General features: G+C 43.0%; 1 protein-coding gene across 1 annotated transcript in view; it reads right to left on the bottom strand.

The window, feature by feature from the left end:
- The window catches only part of ITGA1 (integrin subunit alpha 1), a 193048-nt gene that overhangs the window by 60533 nt on the left and 115429 nt on the right, over positions 1–17086 (bottom strand). The window contains exons 14-18 of the mRNA XM_075589078.1: positions 10528–10785; positions 8167–8297; positions 7243–7409; positions 7015–7154; positions 765–875 (exon numbers count right to left, since the gene is read on the bottom strand). Of these exons, the coding sequence (XP_075445193.1) occupies positions 765–875; positions 7015–7154; positions 7243–7409; positions 8167–8297; positions 10528–10785 (807 nt within the window). The remainder of the gene's footprint in view (positions 1–764; positions 876–7014; positions 7155–7242; positions 7410–8166; positions 8298–10527; positions 10786–17086) is intronic.

The raw sequence follows: 17086 nt of genomic DNA, 5'->3' as shown, positions 1-17086 counted from the left end.
AACACAACGACTACACATTACGTTAAAATACCTAAACTTGGCGTTACATCCATACACACCCTGAAGTAGGGCTTTTACAGGATCTGGAGGGGTATTAACACCACAGTTAGACATAATTTAAAGACAGCATTATTTCCCAGCATTATTTCCCTCCCCTCTTTTTTTCAACTTTATCGAAAGGGTCTAGATAGGAATAACACTATCATGACATTAAGGGTACGCTAATGAGATGTAGTTTTTGCATACAACTAACTGAGGATAACATGTTAACGTGGGTAACAAAGTCTGTTCTTGTTTAAATGGAACTTTGTGTACATACAGTAGGCCCTAATGTTGAAATATGTGCACTCCCTGAAATTGTTGATTTCTAAATTTATTAATTGCTTTAAAAATATTTTTATTTTTTTATTTTTCTCTATTGATATAATTTCAAGCAAGATATAAGCCTTAATAGCTTGTTCAATCTTAGGTCCCATATCAGTTATACAATTGGGTTACTCAAACATACAAATACTTAAACTCAGAACTATACATCATTAAAAGGTTTTTTGTTAGATTTTGCAGAAGAAATTATTTCAGAACCATATAATGAAGAAAGAACAACATACTGTAGATTTTAGTGTATATTTACCAGACTAAACAATCAAGTGCGATTGTGGGTTTTTTATATGACAAATTAATAAAAGCACTGTGAAGCCTGAAGGAATTACTGCAATGATGGTAATTCATACAGTACATATTTCTTAAAAGAACACCGTACTCACATATGCATTAATAATATTTGGAATTTCACTGCTGAGAACAGGACCGTTTTCTGGATCAGGAAAATTAAACTCCACTGAAATATTTAGTGAATCAAGGAAATCAGGCTTTTCCTATTTTAAAAGAGAAATTACACTTAATACATTTCCTCAGTTTGATGTGTAATATCTACCTTTGCAATCATGCGATAAAAAACATTCTCTCTACAGTCAAAATACATTAGTTGAAATTATAACACAAATGATTATTTACATTTCAAATAAATGAAACAATTTGCATGTTGAAAAAAATAGTATTGCAGGATGAATGATTTAATAAAATACACTACAGAGTTATACTGTATGTAGAAAACTATTTTTAAACATTTGTAGCAGTGAGGGATTTAATTCACTCTTATTTACTTACGTTATGTATTATTTCTACTGTATGTGACCGAGTAAACAACTTGCCCTATAGAGAAACAGGTAATGTATGTACATTATATTTAGGTCCTGAATCAACAGAAGCACAGTTTTGATGCCTTGGACAAGTTGTGATAATCTCCCTTCTGAATACTTTTTGTGACTTTGTTTCATACTCATCAAATTCTCACAACTCCTTCAAGGTGCAGAAATCAGGGCAATGCTGGGGTAAATACAGTAAAGAGGTAAAAGATGGACCTAAACGTAATATATGATTGCAATTAAATCATAATAGGAAGGCGCATACAGAGCAAATAAATGAATGCAATTTTCAAAATAGAATATTAAGATATTTTTGTAACGCGGTATCAGGCATTTGGAAAGTTTCATGTTACCTGCAATGTATCAGTCTTGTGACATTAGATATTTTGATACAGGTCTTCTAAGCTGAACTTGGAATCAATATTTCAGCTCATTTGTTCATCAATTTAAGTTCCCCCGATTACTTGTGTAACGGTTGGACCCCCCTTGTCTGACCCACCCAATCTCACATTGGCCCGTGTGGTCTAACCGGTCCCCATTACGTGATCGTGTATGGTGGTGCACCTGCAAGTAACAGGACTCCTGAGTCTCCCGCTTGATGGTATTAGGGGATGTCATCAGGACAGGTAGCTGAGGTAGTGGGTACGAGTCCAACTTACTTCATGTGCAGCGCCTCCACCTCATCAGGATCTATGCTTTCGCAGGGAGATGGTCCTGGTGAGGAACTCCTTCTCGGTGGTGACTGCCACTGTTGAGTAATCTCACACTCACACAGTGGGGGTATCTTTGAACAGGGCATCTTTATTTGCATGGTATGGGCAAGCTGCCCCTCACAGATAGCAACTCAGCCGCTCATCTCTGTGCAGCACTCCATTAGGAAGGTCCCTTCTCCCTAATAGAGCTGCTTTCCACCTTTACTCTCAAAGAGATTCCCCAGCTTCTCTGGCTGCTGTAATCTCCTTTCCTGAGCTGCTTTGTCTCTCTCAGCTCCTCTCTTGAGCTGCTCTGTCTGTCAGCTCCTCTAACTCTGCTCAATGTGCTGCGTATGCTCACTGACTCACAGCTAGCAGGAGACACTGCAACACTGTTGCAAACCTTCCCGTGCCTCTAACTGAACAGAGGCAGCACAACAACAGGAAACAGACTTCTAACTTTAGGCAGTGCTGTGTCTTATATCACCCCCCAGAGAACAAACATGCTCTGTACCACTTAGTGGGGGCACATTGCATGTTGTCACTTCCTTTGGGGATATATGACACCTCACCAGGGTGTGAGGGCAAACCTCCATTGATTGTTGCTGGCAATCCTGCATACTTACCAGGTTTACTGCCAACATGAGAAAGAGATATGTACACCAATCTTAGACATGGCTACATTCTCCCCCTGGTGGAATCCCAACGATCCGGCTGGGACCTAAATTTGCGGAACCTTCCTTCAGGTAGCACTGCAAAACATAACAACACATTATTACAGTACATATCTTTTCATAAGACAATAACAGATACATCCTAACGTAGATGTGTAAGAACTAGGATTACCCCATGCTGGAGTATCCATTACTGGGACTACTCTACCCTCTTAAGGTGGCTTGCGCACAGCATGGTCTACTGGGTTTAGAGCAGCAATGCTGTAACACTCTAGGGGACATACTAGACACCCACAATCAGCCAATAACTCTGGCTTGGATGCTAGTGAACTGAGAGGATTATGCCCATACATTTCCCAAAGGCATCTCCTGGAGATGTAGACTATCCCCTCTTGACTACACCACTTCTCATCTAACCCGTCAGGATCCCAATTTTCTTCCCCCGATCCTTCCTCTTCATCAGTGCCATATCCCCTATCTTCATCAGCGTACCCATTTCGAACTTACTTTCTCCCTCTCATGGATGGTGAAAATAAAGTAACCACTTTTGGCGATCCCTAATAACTCTTGCCGACACTGGACGCACATAGGGGGTTCCCCGGGCAATAGGAACAATATGAGCAACATTACCCAAATTCCCAGACGAAACTCCCAATGTCCCTGGGGACCCAAAATTTAACCCAAGGCTCTTAGGATCACACCCCACCATATCAGTATGATTGTCATCATTAGTGCAGTATAAAATTCGTTGCATAGACATTTCCCTCCCCGACCCCTCATCGGAGACAAAACAGTCACCCCAGTCCAGATTTTCCCCAGTCCATTCTTCAGAAGTGGCTCTGGACTCCCCAGACAACCCTTGGCTAGACTGGGACCCATAGGAAAAAGTGACAGGGGCAGGGGTTTTAACTATGGCCTGGGGTTGGGCATAGGGAAACACCGCTGGCATACACGGGGCTACGACCCGCAACTTCTCGCTACCTTGCCCGGTACCATCGGACTGGCACTCCGGTTCACCCGTGTCCATGTTCCCAGGCTTCCGCAGGGCCTGCCGTCTCTTCCCGGACCCAGGCTTTCTGGTACAGCTGCTTGGCCGCGAGGACACGGCCATCTCGCTGGACTCGCCGCCATCTTGCGTTGGGTTCCCAACCGGAACCTCTTCCTCCAGAACGACATCCGCCACCGGAAGTGATGGTTCTGCTCTCCGCTCCGTCCAGGCCTGGGCTAGGCCTTTCTCCACCATTGCCACCACAGGCGCCTGTGGGGGGTTAGGAGGTTCCTCACCACTCCGCTGGCTTGCGATGGGTTCCTCTGTGATAGGCCGGACTGGCCGTTGTAGGGCACACGGGCCTACATCAGGGTCCGCAGCTGATGGGATAATTGTCTCTTTATCTTCAGCTTCACTTGTGTGGTCCGCCGGCTGGCGCATCACCACAGCTGGTTGACTACTGTCTTCAGTAGTACAGGATGGGGGTAGGGACATCTCTGCAGGGGAACAGCGTCGGGGCGCTTCGCATTCGCTGGTGGCCATCGGCCTGAAGCGGTCCTGCTCTGGCGGTACCAGTGGTAGCGATCCCCCTTCTCCCTGGGCAGTCACCTTACCCTTCATTGATTCCTTCAGGAATTGTTCCATCATCTGGGGTTCCGGTTTTGGAACCGGATCTGGAGCCGTCTCTGTCATCGGAGCTTGGAACTCCTCACGCTTAGGCAGATAAGGGCTAGACACAAGCTGGTTTGCTCCTTTTGCAAAGAAAGTAGCTCCCCAAACAAGTTCTTTTCCCAGAGATACATAATCAGAGTCCTCACACCTCAAGCTGGTGATTCCGTTATTGGATACTTCCCGGAATACTTTAGGCAATGAATAACAGGCAAAGGTCATATTACCCTTCCTCACTTTATGTATACACGGGCACAAAAGAAAGGGGTAAGTCACTCCTTTGGCCCGCCATGCCCCTGGTAGCTGAGGTTGTGGTTTGCTGCATTCTGTTTCATTCTTAGGGGGAACAGAAGTTGCTACTGGCAGTTCACTGTGCGCACTCCCCCTGGTGGACTCTAGAGGAGGGTCTCGTAGACTTGTAGGCTGACCCAGCACAGGGGTGGAGTCAGTCATAGTCCATGAGGGCGCGGCTCCAGCTTTCGCGCCAAACTCCCCAACAGGGTGGGGTTTTCCCGTTGGCGCCAATCCTGGCCAACAATCAGCAAACTGCAAAGTTGCAAGACTTTCTGCAGCTGGCCCACGCGGTGTCCCGAGAACGCGGGAACAGCCATTTTGGTTAGTACTGTCTTTCTGCATCACATTTGAGGTAGCGTTTGGCTGTTTGTATATTGAATGATAACAAAGTCCATTTCGTTCCTCCCATCTAGCAACACTGTCGTCCTCACTAGCCTCGAGGTTACTTTCCCGAGAGCATAGACAGGACAAAACCGCCGCAGGCACGGCTGTCACGCCAGTCTCCAACAGGCTCACAAAAGTCTCTTCTGTAGCTTGTTCTTCTTCCACGCACAGGTCATATGCGTGTTCCTCGTTTGCCCGCCATCCTGGACCTTCTGCGCTCTGCAGATCCTCCATTCTGACGGTTCTTTCTAGAGGAGGGGCACTTTCTACCAAGGAGTGGTTCTGACTCTGTGCTGAACTACTCACAGTGCAGGGGCGGGGCTCTGCTTTTCACGCCAGACCCGGACAAAATTCTGCAACAATTTCTTGCACAGTCCCGGTGCTCGCCCGACTTGGCGGGAGCCGCCATCTTAGGTGTGACTCACTGCTTGAGGGAGCCTCCATTTTTGCGGTCGCCATTCTTTTCTCTGTTATAATTTCTGTTATCGCACATGGAGCTCCTCTCTGCGGGGCAGCTGCCACACCGATGCAATAAAATGCCTTGTGCACCACCTTGTGTACCTAATGTAGATCTGACTCGTGTTTGCACTACCTCAGGCTAGGCTCACTCTCTCGGTGTCTACTGTTTCTCCTTCCTCCAGTCTGTGCTCCCCTCTTGGTAAGTGGTCTGGAATGGAGACTAGAGTACTCTGGCTCTTCCATGCAGTACTTCGGGCGTCGACCTACTGTTGGCTAGCCTAGCACGGACCCTTCCAGAATTCCTGCCCTAAGTTACCAGTTTACCCTTTCAGGCGTCCCCCACTAGCGCTACCTCAAGGCGACTAGAACAGCAATAGCCCCCTGCTCCAGACCCACTAACCCCTAGCGGATCCCAATGCGTCTGTGCGGCCTGCAGCTCCAGCAGCTCCCCGACTACCCCTGGTTCCGTCCCACGCAGCACAAAGTGGCAGCAGACACTCTCCCTGTTTCCTAGCGTGTGCCTAGCAAAAGCCTGTCCTGTTAACAGGTCTCTCTCAGCAGCGCCTCCAATTGTAATGAGTGGACCCCCCTTGTCTGACCCACCCAATCTCTAGCGGATCCCAAGGCGTCTGTGCGGCCTGCAGCTCCAGCAGCTCCCCGACTACCCCTGGTTCCGTCCCCACGCAGCACAAAGTGGCAGCAGACACTCTCCCTGTTTCCTAGCGTGTGCCTAGCAAAAGCCTGTACTGTTAACAGGTCTATCTCAGCATCGCCTCCAATTGTAACGGGTGGACCCCCCTTGTCTGACCCACCCAATCTCACATTGACCCGTGTGGTCTAACCGGTCCCCATAACGTGATCGTGTATGGTGGTGCACCTGCAAGTAACAGGACTCCTGAGTCTCCCACTTGATGGTATTAGGGGATGTCATCAGGACAGGTAGCTGAGGTAGTGGGTGCGAGTCCAACTTACTTCATGTGCAGCGCCTCCACCTCATCAGGATCTATGCTTCCGCAGGGAGATGGTCCTGGTGAGGAACTCCTTCTCGGTGGTGACTGCCACTGTTGAGTAATCTCACATTCACACAGTGGGGGTATCTTTGAACAGGGCATCTTTATTTGCATGGTATGGGCAAGCTGCCCCTCACAGATAGCAACTCAGCCGCTCATCTCCCTAATGAGGTCCCTTCTCCCTAATAGAGCTGCTTTCCACCTTTACTCTCAAAGAGATTCCCCAGCTTCTCTGGCTGCTGTAATCTCCTTTCCTGAGCTGCTTTGTCTCTCTCAGCTCCTCTCTTGAGCTGCTCTGTCTGTCAGGAAACTGACAGGACAACAACAGGAAACTGACTTCTAACTTTAGGCAGTGCTGTGTCTTATATCACCCCCCAGAGAACAAACATGCTCTGTACCACTAAGTGGGGGCACATTGCATGTTGTCACTTGTTTGGGGATATATGACACCTCACAAGGGTGTGAGGGCAAACCTCCATTGATTGTTGCTGGCAATCCTGCATACTTACCAGGTTTACTGCCAACATGAGAAAGAGATATGTACACCAATCTTAGACATGGCTACACTTGTATCTTTATTTCACATAAATAAATCTTCACTAATTTGTGGAAACATTGGGTGAGAAAAGTATTACTTGCCAGCATGTAGAAGTCATGTTTCACACACAGAATTCCTTTGACAGTGACATTTTGTACATGTAGCTTCCTCTCATGGGATTCACTGAACAAGCTTCGAGATGAATGTCTATGCGAGTCAAGTGTAATTCTGTACTGAATGTCTGTAGGGATGAAAGAACAAATGAAAAGAGTGCATACACATACTATAATAAGCCATGGAAATGTTGTTTAAAATCAGTCGCGACTTACCTTGAGCAGCCTGTTTGTTTTCACCAGACTTTAAAATGACGTCAAAGCAGTATGTTGTTCCAATGCAGACTGTGTCTTTGCTGTTGACCTTGCAGTTTTTGTTTTCAATATTGATTGTATCAGGGTTGAAATGTATATTAACCTTTACTTCAGCCACATCACGAGACCTAGCAAAATGCAAAAATAGCATCACATAAACAACTGTGATATTTAGCATAATTGCATAGCACATATCACAGACTATAAAACATTTTTCAACATTTGCTTTTATTTCTTCCATGCTTTATATTTTTGCAGACAGTTATTTTTTTATTTTATTTCAAACAGATACTGGGATCATATGAAATAAATATGGTGCCATTGATCCCTCTGCCTGGTAGTGAATGCTGAATACTTTTACACATTAAAGTAATTTGCTATAAACAAATACATTTGCAAACATTTACATGTGTAAACCTATTTATATATTCTTTGCCACAAACTCATCTGGGTCTTTAGTAAGGTATTAGTGTAACATGTTAATTGTGAATGAAAAACAAAACAGAGCAATGAGATTTAAAAATATGGTTTAATCTTATTGCATAATGTTTCATACCTCATGACACATGGCCGCACATAGCTATTACATTCGGTAAAAATATATTTTTTTGAGGTCTATTTTATATGCATATCACATCAGGGGTGCTCAACGCCAGTCCTCAATACCCTCCCCTCTCCGCCCCCCCCCAACTCTACAGGTTAAGTTTAAGGATATCCCAGATTGAGCACAAGTGGCTCAATCAGAGGCTCAGACCTCGACTGAGCCACCTGTGCTGAAGCAGGGATATACTGAAAACCTGACCTGTTGGGGGTGGTGGGTCTTGAGAATTGGAGTTGAGCACCGCTGCCATCCATGACCTTACTACTTGACAATCCCATACATACCAGAAAAGGATAGCGCCACCAATTCCTCCAATAGTCATATCAGTCAGACCATCACCATTTAAGTCCATTACACCATGAATAGATTGGCCAAAAAATTTAACTTTCTCTCCATCACCACCCGATGGAATGTGCTGTGATAAAATAAAAATAATGTAAGCAGTTAATGAAAACAAATAGTGAACTGTTGCTCCAACTGTATGAACTGCTTTAGTACTTGGAACAAATTAGGTCACACCAGCACCCATACAAATATAAATCAAAACTTGCTACCCTATGAGTTGAAAAAATGTATTACAAAAAAGTACATTTACAAAAATCAATATAATCAAGGCAAATAACTTCACAAAAAGTCAAACAGCAAGTTTAAAAATAAGAGTCAATGATCTCCAAAGCAACACTAGTGTTTCGGGTCATCCTTGCCCTTTCCTCAGGCTTCCTAGGCGGCTATAATACTTTACAATAATGATAGAATCCTCCCCTTCCTTACTCCACAAGCCACTAAAATGTTTTCAGTCCCTCATCGAGTCTGGTCTCTACTACTGTAATCTCTTCCAGGCTTGTCTGCCTCTCTTTAATCTGTCCTTTCTCCAATCCATAAAAAAATCCTGCTACTAGATTCATTTCACATATACAGTACTACTCTCCATATACAGGACATCCCCCATATGCAAGTCCATACGCAGACTACCTACCAGTATCATCAATGTCCTCATATACAAAACTTTCTAAATGCTTCAACTTTATACATATAATACAACGGAGAGAGAAAAGACAAACCTAAATAGAAATGCTGATAGTTATGGGCATTATAATCTTAAACATAACTTTTATTAGATATTCCTTCAATATTAAGAACTCTAAAATATTAAACCCCTAATAGTAATATCAATAATTCAGGGGAGGGGGAAAAAGGAGACGTGAATAATTCTACCTAAACAGGTAGGTAGCACAGTACACATCTATGATAGATGATAACTATAAGAGTACAGTTTCCTGTGAGGCTGTCAAACGGTTTCATAAAAATGACAGCTATGTGCTAGGAAAGAAAGAAAAAGATACTGTCGAATTAATATGCCAAAATGATTTTCTCCCCTCGTTTTCACACTAGTATACCGATGTGGTAACACAGTGCCGGGAAGATATAGTGATCCGATATTCTTCTAAGTGTAACAGTCTTTTTCTTCCTGCCTACAGCATAACACCTACAGGTACAGTACCACTTGCTATATAGGTACAGCTCCCACTGCAACCTCAACTCAGTCGGTATGAACCATACTTGCTTATGAACGTTAAAACTGCCTTTCCATGTAGCAAAACATTGAGCTATTAATTGGAGCACCCTTTGTATTCCATTTTTTTTTTACATTTTATCTCTCATGTGTCTTTTGACATACTGTATGGAGCCAGACTCATTTTTACTGAAGCACAAACAAAACAAAAAGCTGCAGCTTCAGTGAAAGCGACAGCCACGGCTTTCTATGGCATGGATGGGTTTAGTCCATTACTCCCCAAAGGGACTACCCACAGTGAGGATTCTCCTCTGCTGGGGGGAAGCCGTGCCAGGGATCCCTTGTAGTAACTACTTGCTCTAACCTATCTCATTGGCCTGACCTCTCATTCACACACTACATGTGGCGACAAAAGCATCTGCATGTTATCCAAGTTTGTCTTACTGTCCAAAATGATACATACAGTAGCATTTAGCCTTTTCGCTGGTGGCACACCAGCACCACCTGAGTGCTACACTTCCGTTCCGATCACGTTCAATGGAACGCAATCTCCCACTAGATGCAAAGGGGCTAATAATGATAATGTAATAATGGGATCCTAAGGGTAAATAGGCAGGTACTGTATTATATGTAGAAGTGTGAATATATCACTTATCAGAATGCTAAATGGAGGTTTTATTTTTTTAAATTAGAAGTATTCCAGTGAAAAAGTTGTCCTTGGTTGAAGTGAAAAAGGGACTATTTCTAAAATAAATACCAGCTTCAGCCTTTAAAATCTTTAATGACACTAAATTCACTGTAGACCTTAACTTGTAAATTATAACACAATAAATAATTGCATTACATTATTTACTGCCCGGTTTGGAACACATGCGTAGCTGGGGAAATAAGTTATTATAGTTTTGCCATAATCGGTGCTGAATTATAAATCATGTCTTCCAATAATGATAATTGAAACCATTTCAAGGGCTTTTTTAATCCATATTGTACATTAATATTTCAATATTAACACAGTGGAAAATATACTGTAACTGCTATTATATTACATTTGCATTTTGTTAGGAGCCACTTTAAATTGTCTAATAATGTATAGGTCGTTTTTAGCAGCGTTGTGTAGTAGAAGGATGCATACCTGAGCATAGCTTTGCTTTATAGTATTTCCATGGCCGTGATAAATATATACAGCTCCACGATGATCACCTGCTAATGGTGCCCCTATTACTACATCATTAAATCCATCCAGATTTAAATCCTTTACTGATGCAATAGCTGTTCCAAAACGAGATCCGCAGGGCTCATTCTTATTTTCATTTTTGCAGTTAATATCTTTAAGAACAGAGCAGCATGTCTGGTTCAAGGGTTCCAAACTCATTTCATACTCAAACGTTGTCTGTGAATATAAAATGTATGCAGTTATTTCTTTATGGGCTATTTTAATAACAACAAAAAGATTTGAAAAGCCAGCCTTTTCAGCCTAAATTTGGTTGTTTAGGGTTACTGATTAGGAATACATAGTTTTAACCACCCCTAAAACCAGAGTGACAAGTTCAATGCCTCGAATTAAGAGATTATCAGAAGTAAAATGATAACAAAATTGTTAGAAAGTGTGTACTGTAAACTCCCCTCCCCTTTTCAATACATCTAAAATGTCCATTCCTTTGAGGATCTACTGTAATTGTGAATCCTACATATTGCAATTGTCAAACACAGTTTAACAAAACTTGTAAAACAATGAATAAACTGATTATTTTATAATGTGTTTAAAAATGTTATCTTGATACTTAATATATAATGAAAACAATTTGGGGCAAATAAATACAGTAGATTCAGGATGCATTCTTCCGAGATAATCCCAATATGACTAATACTGTATGTGATTATAAATACTTATACTGTACAAACAGAGAATGCCTAAAGATTTTTACAGGACTTTATAACTTGTGAGTAATGCTACAGTAAAATCATGACACTTACACTTATATGATGGACCAAAAGGTCCATTGCACATTGGTAATATATAGTAGATAGCCCTGTGGGTTTTATCTGAAGGGTCACCATGTTTTGCCAGAGATCTGTTAAACCTAAGGAGCTTGTGTAGGCTTAGGAGGCCTGGAGGCTGTGATATTAAGGACACAATTGCATGGGTTGGGGACCCTGCTATAGTGTGTTGTTTCATAGATTGGGTTACATGTGTTATGGTTGGTAGTCGTGAGGAAATGCGTAACAATATTAAAGATATGTTATGTTGCCTGTGAAACCTGGAGGCTTCCAGATGGGGCTGGTATTCTGATAATTTCTTGAACCTTCCAGGAGGAAGCATACATAAGTCGAATCTTGGGGGGATCCTGTCTCTTTTTGTTCTGTGAATCTACAGAAATGTAGGGGCTTTTGTGACAGGAGGTGGGCTTCACCTTTTCTTACGAACCTTGACACCTATTGGGACAAACACTAACATTGCATGACAGGATCTGTTCAAGAGAGGTGGACAAGATTGTTACTGTAAGCCAAACCCCCACCTTAATAGGATTTCCGATGCCACAGCCTTAAATGGACACATTATTACACTTTTTCAGGTTTATCGGTAGCATGTCCAGTGCCCTGTAAGGACTGTGCCCCTGGTTCTGGATTATGTGGCAGGCCATACATGGTGAGTTTTGTTGAACAGTGTTTTTAAAAGAGAATCTCTATTTTTATTTCTATGTACAGTAGCCAGGTCCTCTATAGTCCCCCCTCTCACCTGCCGAATCAGTTGCTAGGAACGCTGTGGGGAGGTTGCTATGTGCAGGGAGCAGGCGAGGTGCTCCACCGAGGACACAGCCATCTTTGTTATGTGTGCGAGATGCAGAGGCCACTCGCGCATGCGCAGTTGGGTTTGGAATCATGGCGACCATCTTGGTACACCTTGCGCAGGAGGCATACAAGCAGCAGCCATTACACCCAGAAGCTCCGCCGGGGAACTACACTTCCCAGCAACCTCAGGGGCTGCACAACACATGACAAGCTCAGCAAAGAGGGCTCCAGGGATCTCCCTGCCACAGACTGTTACATTTGGAACGCTCAGCAGGAACATGCTAGTCGGAAGAGGGACCTCAGAGGAGCAGGTAGTGTCCAGCGAGCAGTGCTTCCCTGGACTAGGCCAGATCTCCTCCCTTAGGCCCCAGCTAGGCCCCGAATCACAGTAGGTTGTGGCTGCTACAGGGAAAGCCCCTAGTTAGGGACCTTTCCCCAGTATCTGCATTTAGTTATGTACAGCATCGGTGAGACGCCACGCGGTGACTGCAGCCTGCGCTCCGGGACCAGACAATCTCAGTGCAAGAGACTCTGGTGATATTATCCATGCCGGAATTCAACCCACGCGGAGGCAGACAGCATCGCGGACGACGTCGCTGGATCAAGCATATCCCTGCTGCTAGTGAGGAAAATTTAAACTAAAAGCATGTGATCAGCGCTCAAACCTATATAACTATACCTAAATATTAACTAAAATAACCAGGTGCTTAACAATAATAAAATGAATATTTAAAGTGTCCCCTATAAGGAAAAATCTAATGTGAATTCCTCACAGCCTGTTGTGGCAGGTTGGGGAATGGCTGCCTTGGGAATATAACAACCCTATCCACAAGGGCTGTATAACATACACAGAGAGATAACAAATGACACAGATAAAACACAGACAATAATTCCCTGGCGCACTATCAGATAATAAACCTGACGAATCGGAGTAGTCCCATGAATCAAAAGATGGTATAAAGAAGATCCACAGTCCACAATGTCCCGTTCTTTTACACAGAATGCTGGTCTGAAAATACAAATAAAACAACCATTGCGCAGTACCCTATGGTCAGTATTCCAAGACCCCACCGTTGCTATCTACTTACTTAAAAATAGATAAGAATGGGCCTCAAAAGGTTTCTTTAAGTCCCCCCACGATTGGCTCCGACTGATTCCTGCTGCTGGTATCACGCTTTACACTTCCAGCATCAGCATCACCATACCGATTGGGAACAGAAAGGGGCACCAATAGTATAGCACTATAACATTTATTGTTAAAAAATGACAAGCATAAAAACATGCACTCACATGCGAGAATGCCCTATGCGTGTCCTACAACGTGCCGTCCGCTTCACATGGGAGGATGTCGAGGGATTGCAGGGGGAGGCTGGAGCCGGCGTGGGTCCCCGCTTCGTGGCCGCGACTCGGAGCGCCTAGTCCCTCCTCCGATGACGTTCCCCGTCAATCAACCTCCTTTCCTTCCACAGGGTCTGCACGTTGCAGCACGTTCAACAGGCTCCACCCTACGCGCGTTTCGTGACTCTGACGTCACTTCTTCAGGGGTAATGGAGCTGTGGGGGCACTTGAGGTATTTTATACCCTTGTGCAAAGCTGACAGGGAGTTCCCATTAGTTGAATGTCTGATTGGGAACTCCTGTTGATTGTCCACTTGTTGGCTGATACCTGGCAATTCGTGTGTTTAGCAGGTTTAACCACTTCATGCCTGGACAGCCAATTGCACTAGATGATTACATTCTAGCATGCTGTAAAATACTTTACACAAAATTATTTAATACATCAGTATCATAAAAACCATAATAAAACTCTATAAATTGTAGAAATAAAAAGTAATTAGCAACCCTGTGGCTTATTATTCAATGTGCGAGATAGCTATTTGTATTGATCACTGTTGCTAACAGCATAAAGGACCCAGAGGTGGAAAGAGATTATTTGCATAGCAAAAAAACAAAAACAGATAACCTGGTTATGCAATATTCAACATCAGCAGTTACAGACCTAACTGTCCCTCAAAAATGCTGCCAGGTCAAATTCGATGTTTAATCCTCTCGGGGTTAAGGTTTTGAGGGTATATATCCAGTAGCTTTCGCGTCTGGATATAAGATTGATTTTATCACCCCCCCTCCAATTCTGCTTGGGGCAGTCAATCCCTTTACAGATTAACCCTTCCGGATTTTGTCCATGTTTATTTTTAAAGTGACTGGAGACGCTATGTGTCTCCAGACCCCTTTTTATATTATAAACATGTTCTGCAAGACGTCGTTTCAATGGTCTACCTGTTCGCCCTACATATTGTAGTCCACAAGGGCACTCCAACAGGTAGACCACAAAAGGAGTCTTGCAGGAAATGAACGATTTGATGGGAAATCTGACACCTGTAACATTGGATTGAAAATGTTTGCATTTACTGCTGTACCTACAGCCAATACATTTGTCACATGTAAAGAATCCGTCCAATTCCTTAAGCCATGTTGTACTTTGTGTTTTTACGGAATTGAACGGACAGCTCGGGGACAGTTGAAGCTTTAGATTATTGGCCCTTTTAAACACTATCTGGGGGTGTTTAGGTAGTATTGTTTTAAGTATAGCATCCCCCTGGAGAATACTCCAATGCTTCCTAATTATTTGTGTTATTTTGTTTGACATCCCATTAAACTTGGTTATAAAGGGGATGAACTCTACACCCTCTACTTGTTTTAATTTCTTTTTGTCCATACTGATAAGGTCATTTCTATCTATGTCCTTTACACTTTCTAAGGCCTTCTCAACCATATTAGGATTATATTCCCTCTGGATAAATTTATCCTTAAGGTCATTGGCCTGCATCTCAAATATTTCTGGTTGAGAGCAATTTCTTTTAGTTCTTAGGAACTGGCCCTTGGGAATATTGTTAATCCATCTATGGTTGTGATGGCTAGACGCCAAAAGGTATGTATTGGCATCTACTTTTTTATAAAAGGTCTTAGTTTGAATAGACCCTCGCTCTATGAACAATGTAAGATCTAAAAAGTCTATACTTGTGGGGCTGATGTTGAAGGTGAATTTTAAGTTCATATTGTTGTTATTTAAGTATTTTTGGAACTCCCCAAGTTCCTCAACACCTCCACCCCAGATACATAGCACGTCGTCTAGCGGGCCTTGTACTATGGAAACGCTATATAGACGACGTGCTATGTATCTGGGGTGGAGGTGTTGAGGAACTTGGGGAGTTCCAAAAATACTTAAATAACAACAATATGAACTTAAAATTCACCTTCAACATCAGCCCCACAAGTATAGACTTTTTAGATCTTACATTGTTCATAGAGCGAGTGTCTATTCAAACTAAGACCTTTTATAAAAAAGTAGATGCCAATACATACCTTTTGGCGTCTAGCCATCACAACCATAGATGGATTAACAATATTCCCAAGGGCCAGTTCCTAAGAACTAAAAGAAATTGCTCTCAACCAGAAATATTTGAGATGCAGGCCAATGACCTTAAGGATAAATTTATCCAGAGGGAATATAATCCTAATATGGTTGAGAAGGCCTTAGAAAGTGTAAAGGACATAGATAGAAATGACCTTATCAGTATGGACAAAAAGAAATTAAAACAAGTAGAGGGTGTAGAGTTCATCCCCTTTATAACCAAGTTTAATGGGATGTCAAACAAAATAACACAAATAATTAGGAAGCATTGGAGTATTCTCCAGGGGGATGCTATACTTAAAACAATACTACCTAAACACCCCCAGATAGTGTTTAAAAGGGCCAATAATCTAAAGCTTCAACTGTCCCCGAGCTGTCCGTTCAATTCCGTAAAAACACAAAGTACAACATGGCTTAAGGAATTGGACGGATTCTTTACATGTGACAAATGTATTGGCTGTAGGTACAGCAGTAAATGCAAACATTTTCAATCCAATGTTACAGGTGTCAGATTTCCCATCAAATCGTTCATTTCCTGCAAGACTCCTTTTGTGGTCTACCTGTTGGAGTGCCCTTGTGGACTACAATATGTAGGGCGAACAGGTAGACCATTGAAACGACGTCTTGCAGAACATGTTTATAATATAAAAAGGGGTCTGGAGACACATAGCGTCTCCAGTCACTTTAAAAATAAACATGGACAAAATCCGGAAGGGTTAATCTGTAAAGGGATTGACTGCCCCAAGCAGAATTGGAGGGGGGGTGATAAAATCAATCTTATATCCAGACGCGAAAGCTACTGGATATATACCCTCAAAACCTTAACCCCGAGAGGATTAAACATCGAATTTGACCTGGCAGCATTTTTGAGGGACAGTTAGGTCTGTAACTGCTGATGTTGAATATTGCATAACCAGGTTATCTGTTTTTGTTTTTTTGCTATGCAAATAATCTCTTTCCACCTCTGGGTCCTTTATGCTGTTAGCAACAGTGATCAATACAAATAGCTATCTCGCACATTGAATAATAAGCCACAGGGTTGCTAATTACTTTTTATTTCTACAATTTATAGAGTTTTATTATGGTTTTTATGATACTGATGTATTAAATAATTTTGTGTAAAGTATTTTACAGCATGCTAGAATGTAATCATCTAGTGCAATTGGCTGTCCAGGCATGAAGTGGTTAAACCTGCTAAACACACGAATTGCCAGGTATCAGCCAACAAGTGGACAATCAACAGGAGTTCCCAATCAGACATTCAACTAATGGGAACTCCCTGTCAGCTTTGCACAAGGGTATAAAATACCTCAAGTGCCCCCACAGCTCCATTACCCCTGAAGAAGTGACGTCAGAGTCACGAAACGCGCGTAGGGTGGAGCCTGTTGAACGTGCTGCAACGTGCAGACCCTGTGGAAGGAAAGGAGGTTGATTGACGGGGAACGTCATCGGAGGAGGGACTAGGCGCTCCGAGTCGCGGCCACGAAGCG

Source organism: Ascaphus truei, chromosome 1 (genome assembly GCF_040206685.1).
Source record: "Ascaphus truei isolate aAscTru1 chromosome 1, aAscTru1.hap1, whole genome shotgun sequence".
NCBI classification, from domain to species: Eukaryota; Metazoa; Chordata; class Amphibia; order Anura; family Ascaphidae; genus Ascaphus; species Ascaphus truei.
The sequence above is the reverse complement of the archived record's forward strand: the minus strand, read 5'-3'. Positions and strand labels throughout refer to the sequence as shown.